Here is a 6,327-nt window from a genome sequence, read left to right on the forward strand (position 1 = left end):
CACAAAAGCTGTTAGGCAGATTCCCAGGCAGCAGGACCTGAAACTCTAAAACAAACAAACAAATAAACGACCTCCCCCATCCCAGGATTGCAGATTGGCCTCCTCTTTCAAACATGCCTGCCAAACTGTAAATAATTGTAGAGCAGCACACTGTGATTCATAAACTAGAGTTTTGGTTTTTAATAGAAACTGGAATCTGAGTCGGAGGAAAATGATTTGAGCACTGAAGATGAACGGCCACGTAGGAGACGAGGAAGACCCCCAGGCCCTCTAAAAGTAGCTATGAAGTTTCCACTTCGAAGGTCTAAAAGGGGAAAGAAAGAGGTTGAATCTGCTCCTGAAACACAAACTTCTCTAGACTTAGATTCTGACTCTGAAGAAAAGGGCTCCACATTTTTAGAGAAAAGAGCTTTAAACATAAAGGAAAACAAAGCAATGGTAAGTATCTAGAAAAGTTCTTTGGTACATCTTTCTCCTTTTTTTCCATTTCTTTTTGATATTTAGTTTCCAAGCAGTTCTTCTTTCTTTACAGATTAAATGTATTGAGAATTTGTATGGGAATACATTAACAGGAATTTCGAGCACTAATACTCTTACTGGTGTGTGAAAATCCATGCACTGAAACAGATTCTTCATCAAATGTCTGTGTATTCTGAAGCCTTATTCTGTGTTTTAGGATTACTAGGCTGCAATCCTAATAATTTTCAGACTAGTTTAAGTCACTTGGACATGAAATAAGACATTTAAAATGAAAAGAATGTGTTTGCATTATCTATAGGACAGTTGTGTTTCCAGACAGTTGCTGTAATCTAATAGTCTGTAATAGCGCACAAACTCCTGTATCTTACTTCTCTTCCCTTGTCTTCGTACCTGCCTTTTAGCTTGCAAAACTAATGGCTGAGTTACAAAATGTCTCTGGTATCTTCACTGGAGGAAAAATGTTGTCAACAATCAGTTCGGTAAGTACAAATTCATGTATTTGGCTTACACTGTAGACAGCTGAACAAGTCTAATTCTAACATTTGAAAGAAAACAAAAGACCTTTTCAAGTAAAAACCATAATAGACCATGTAAATCAAAGTCCAGAATGTTATTACCTGTTAAAACAAACACCCTTATTTCTGCCATTCCCTTTTGATGTGCCGTTCTATAAAACTGAATGTGTTAAATCATTACCTGAAAGTGCCAGTAAGCAAAAGCAAATAAAAAGCCAGTAAAATACAATGCAGCGTAAGTACGTTTATACAAATATGGAGATAACGAGTGTGGGGTCAACTTCATAGGCTAGATCTTAGTGTTATTAAGCATTTTGAAATCAGGATTCTATTTTGGGTCCATCTCCCCTTGTGTATCAGGACTGCAATAGCAGTTTCCTTAATGAACTAGCATAGCCCAGGGCTTAAGTTAAAGGATTAGGAATCATGACTTCTGGATTCTGCTCCTGGCTCAGTGATTTGTATGACCTTGAGAAAGTACTTTATACTTGGTATGTCTTAGTTTCACAACTGTGAAATGAGGATACTTACTGTCTTTCTGAATAAAATGTGTTGAAAAGTACTACTTCCTTATTTGAGGATCAGGGTATGTGACTTCATGTTGAAAATGGGGGCAGCAGTGAAATCTGTGCTTATTCCATGAAGCACGTAAATATGAACAGTTTCTCATAGACACTTTGTTTACCAAGTGAATTATTGTTATTCATATCTCATAGGCAGAATTGCAAAAAGGATCTGTTTTCTAGACTCTGTCAAATGATAAAAGCAAATTAACTCCAAATAAAGTAGTCGTGCTTGTTTTCCCCTTCAGTAAACTAAGTTTCTGCTTTTGTTTGGTTTCTTGATTACAGGGTTTTGTTTACCTTTAATTTTTTTTCTTTCAGCGACCAAAGCGGACTCCAAAAAACCCATTTCCCAGAAGCATGTTAAGAAGGAACCCAGACCGAAGTTCTCGGCCTTACACAAGATCTAGGTCCTTGATTGAAGGTCCTCCTTCTCCATTACCAGAGGAGGAGGAAGATGATAAGTACATGTTAGTGAGAAGGAGAAGGCTATCTGATGAATTCTTGGAGGTAGGTGTAATCTGTGAGGCAGGGGTGGTTAATCTCTTTCAGTACAATATTAGTTGGAAAAAACTTTTTAAGATATGATTTTGTTTCTCAAATAAATGCAGATTAAGTGCTTTTGGTTCATTCAGAAAAACAGGAGCTCATGCAAAATGAGTTGGTATTCAGCCTACAGACAGCTTAATAAAGGACAAAAATTCAGAGGTTGTGGTTATACAGCATTTTTTTCTCCCCTTGCTTTTGGAGGTATTGGCTTTTTTTTTTCCACTGCAACGGGAGCCCCCAAAAATAGACTCTTAGGCCATGGACAGAGGTGTATGTGTAATGCTAGATGTGCTGCAGCACATTTGAAGTGCTACAAATATGTAGCTCTAAGAGGGGAGGACAGATGTGCAGAGCCTCCCTCCCTGTTTCCCTGGGTGGAGTGCTGCAGTGTTGCCAGAAAGATGTTCAGCAGCATGCTTTACCACCAAGGAGGCATAGGGGGTTTCAGAGCTCTGTTTCGCCCACCCCCACCTCATGGTGGGCTGTCATTGTGAGTTGAGCGCTGCAGGGGACAGCAGCCGTCATTGTGCTGTGCCTCCAGGCATTTGTAGTGCTGCACATGCAGCATCTATCAACAGTCTTAGTTTGTTGCAGTTCAGACACTAAAGCTGGAGACTGCAGTTGAGATTTTTTTTCAAAAGCATTATCTCACTGAGCCCACAACTTCCACTGATCCTAAACTCCTTCGACTGCTCCAAAAATCTCTACCTCTTGGGTGGGGATTTACAGTAATTTTACCAACAACAAAGTTTTAAAAAAATTGCTTGAATTTTTTTTTATTCCTTTCCATCCAACAGGAAATGAGAAGTCCCAGGAGAGGTCGTCGTGGTACCATGGCTCTTCCACATATTATACGTCCAGTGGAAGAAATAACAGAGGAGGAGTTGAATAGCATATGTCAGTCTGCTCGAGAGAAAGTGTATAACCAGGCATTGGTAGGCATATAGCGATTCAGTAAAATATGGACTATGTGCAGTAAAATAATGGTTTTTAGACCCTCTTGGATTGCATTAAGCAATTCCAGATTTCTGTGTGTTAAGAATGGCTTGTCTCAAAACAACACTGCTTTTGAGGATAGATGGAGCTACTCCCATAGTACAAGAATATGAACTGGGGATTGTAGTTATTCTTGTGCCTTTCTTTTGCTTGATGGTCTCTAACAAAGTTCTTTATCAGTCTTCTCGTGAAAACTGTTCAAATACTTGCACTCATCACAGGTGCTGAAGATTGGAACCAGTGACTTTCAAATAATATAATAAACTTAATGTGTAATGTTAAAATTGGTATTGGCAGCTATCCCAGTTAAACTTTGCTTCTTAGATTCACTAGCATACACACAATTACTTGGTAAAATGACTAACCGCAAAAGCCAAGTGGTCAAAAGGTTAATTGCAATTAAATGTGCTGCCTTGTTTACTATTCAAGTCTCCTATTTGTGTTTGTAGGGCTCCACCTGTCATCAATGTCGGCAAAAAACCATAGACACTAAGACAAACTGTCGTAACCCAGACTGTACAGGGGTGCGTGGTCAGTTCTGTGGGCCTTGCCTTCGCAATAGATATGGTGAAGATGTCAGGACTGCATTGCTGGACCCTGTAAGTTAATTTTAACTTCACTTTATTGTACTTAATTTTAGCAGGAAGCCTATTTGCAGAAGTGCATCACTGCTGTATAGTTAGGTATTCCAGTAGAGAAGCTAAATTTAATGTCCTGTAATACTGCAGCACATACTATAGGGCTCAGTCATATAGTTTGTCATAATGGGTATTGCAGAACTTAGTTACCATTGTAACTACAACTAAAGAAATGATCAGTTATAGAAGCTGAGTGATCATCCAAAGCCCTTTGGATTTATATTCAAGTTATTGAAACTGCAAAACAAAGTGCCTTCATTTTGGTTGATTTCAGTGCTGGTGCTGTAGGGAAAAGAATGCTGCTTAGAGAGATGATTAGTCCTGGAAGGGAAGGATAAGAAATTGGGGTGCTTCTTGTAGATCCAGTAAGAATTGTAGATACCTCTCTACTGCATTAAATATTAATGCAAAACTATTTGGGTCAATGGCCAAAGAAGGGAAGTGAGTAGTGATCACTTTCAGTGAGAAGAATATCTGAATTTCTGGGATTTGTTTCTTTAAAAACTCTTTATTTTTCTTTAGAACTGGCACTGCCCACCTTGTCGTGGAATCTGCAATTGTAGCTTCTGTAGACAACGGGAAGGTCATTGTGCTACAGGCGTGCTAGTTTACCTGGCCAAGTACCACGGCTACGACAACGTTCATGCCTACTTAAAAAGGTAATAGCTATTTTTTATAAGTGGCATGGTCCAGTTTTGTGGATTCAGTAAAAGACCAAAAAAAGAAATGGTGAAATCCTGATGTTTCCACTGATTTATTCTGAAGTACTGAGTAAATCTCTTAGTTCTCAATCTTGTCATCTTTGAAATAGAGTTTGTTTGTTCTTGCTAACATGAAAAGTAGTATAAGTACTTACTTACCTTGCTCTGAGCTTCTGTTAATGCACAGTCCCCAGGTTCCATTTAATGTATTTAAATTAGATGGGAACCAAATCTTGTTAAAGCAAAGCAGATCAGTTTACTAAAACTGGGTCATCCTTATGTCTTACAGCCTGAAACAAGAATTTGAAATGGAAGACTGATGCTATGACCAACTTCTTGGGAGCATTTTTAGTTGTGTATATTTTAAAACTTTTGTATGTACTTAATTGCTTTAACCTCTGGATGATCACTGGTTCCAGGTAAAGAAAAGAATGATGGCTTTCAGCAAATTGTGCAGTATATGGAAAAATTGTAATGGAATACTATATTGGCATTTGTGATGTCCCCTTCTATATATTGTTGGATAGATGCCTTTCTCTTCCTAGTTATATTATGTGGACAGTGCCAGTGTAGACATCACTCTGATGCATCCCCCCTTCCCTCCCTTAAAAGGGAGTGGACTTCAAGACGTTAGAACTGTTCTTATGGCTGTCTTAGTTACAGTTTTTAAATGAATATTTTTTAAATGGCTTTTCCATTAAAAATTTTTAAAAAGTAATGTACATATCAACCGTGAGCATGTTTAAAGTAGCTAATTTGGATTGGACTGAAATCGCTATTAATTTTTCCAGATGAAAGTAATAAATAGAAGCTAAAACTTTAATATCACAATTTGCCCTCAAGTTTAAAGACGGAAAGCAAATAAAAGAGGTTTTTACAATAACCTATGCAGTGGATTAAGTTCCAGCATTTGCCTTTATAAAGTGCTCAGACTGCCATGAACTTTTCAGGTTCCAGAGTTATTAAAATGAGTAGAAATGCAACTAAATGACTTTGGTTCTCTTATTTCTTTCTTTTTGACAAGGGAGTTATATTGCTGAAAACTTTCAGTTCACCTATACATTTTGCTCTACAATGGAACTAGACTGGTGTAGCTCTACTGATAACTATGCTGATGGAAATGCTAGTTAACACGTACAGGGAGCTGATCATATCAGTTGTTTCATGCTGCATCGGTGCATAGCTAGTGATTAAGACAGGGTTGGTTTAAAGCCCTGTGTTAGACAGACACGTGGCAGTTCTACTGAGAAGATCAGTTCAAATGGTTTCCAGAACTGGAGTCTGAATTTTCTTTTGAGGAAGTTAATGTTCCTAAGCCCAGTTAGACTGGGGTCCATCTTGAATTAAACACTCTGCTAGTTATGTAGTGTAGCTCTAACTTTGAATTTTTAACCTGCATACATGTAACTTAGCTGGATGCTACCAGAAAGGGCAGCTGTTTCTTTATGGCCTTAAAAATATTGTGGCAGTGGAGGTATAATGGGTTTCATATACTCTGCATGCATTCATAGGGTGCTATAGCCTGATTCTGAACAAAATAACTATTTTGCCTGACCTTGTGAAGAAACCACATGTACAGCTAAAGGCAAAGACTTAAACTGGAAATTTCTAGTATGCTACATGGGAGAGACTGTTGTGTACTGAAAATGGTTGAAAGAAATGTGCTATCAGCTACATCTGAGAAGCCCCAGAAGATGTTTAAAAATTCTTGTTCTTTTGATTACAATGATATTATCATACTAGTTTAATAAGGATTTAGAATGTAATACTCCAAAGGTGCTGTTAAATTCTAAGTAAAATTATTTAGAAGATGCGATCTTAGACCTTTCTACTGCAGTAGTGTTTTGCATAGCTGTTTTCATTGGCCATATGCAGTCTCTCAATT

The 6,327-nt window shown here is 37.9% G+C and overlaps 1 protein-coding gene across 2 annotated transcripts in view; it reads left to right on the plus strand.

The window, feature by feature from the left end:
* The window catches only part of CDCA7 (cell division cycle associated 7), a 16,154-nt gene extending 9,907 nt beyond the window's left edge, over window positions 1–6,247 (plus strand). Inside the window, exons 4-10 of one of the 2 annotated variants that reach the window (XM_019522938.1) lie at window positions 187–438; window positions 882–959; window positions 1,880–2,068; window positions 2,902–3,042; window positions 3,553–3,702; window positions 4,264–4,400; window positions 4,732–6,247. In XM_019522938.1, the coding sequence (XP_019378483.1) occupies window positions 187–438; window positions 882–959; window positions 1,880–2,068; window positions 2,902–3,042; window positions 3,553–3,702; window positions 4,264–4,400; window positions 4,732–4,762 (978 nt within the window). In that variant the 3' untranslated portion in view covers window positions 4,763–6,247. The remainder of the gene's footprint in view (window positions 1–186; window positions 439–881; window positions 960–1,879; window positions 2,069–2,901; window positions 3,043–3,552; window positions 3,703–4,263; window positions 4,401–4,731) is intronic. The other variant, XM_019522939.1, reaches the window with a different exon arrangement.
* Window positions 6,248–6,327: the final 80 nt, after the last annotated feature.

This window comes from Gavialis gangeticus, unplaced genomic scaffold (assembly GCF_001723915.1).
Source record: "Gavialis gangeticus isolate Ggan-Ray unplaced genomic scaffold, GavGan_comp1, whole genome shotgun sequence".
In the NCBI taxonomy this organism is placed as follows: domain Eukaryota; kingdom Metazoa; phylum Chordata; order Crocodylia; family Gavialidae; genus Gavialis; species Gavialis gangeticus.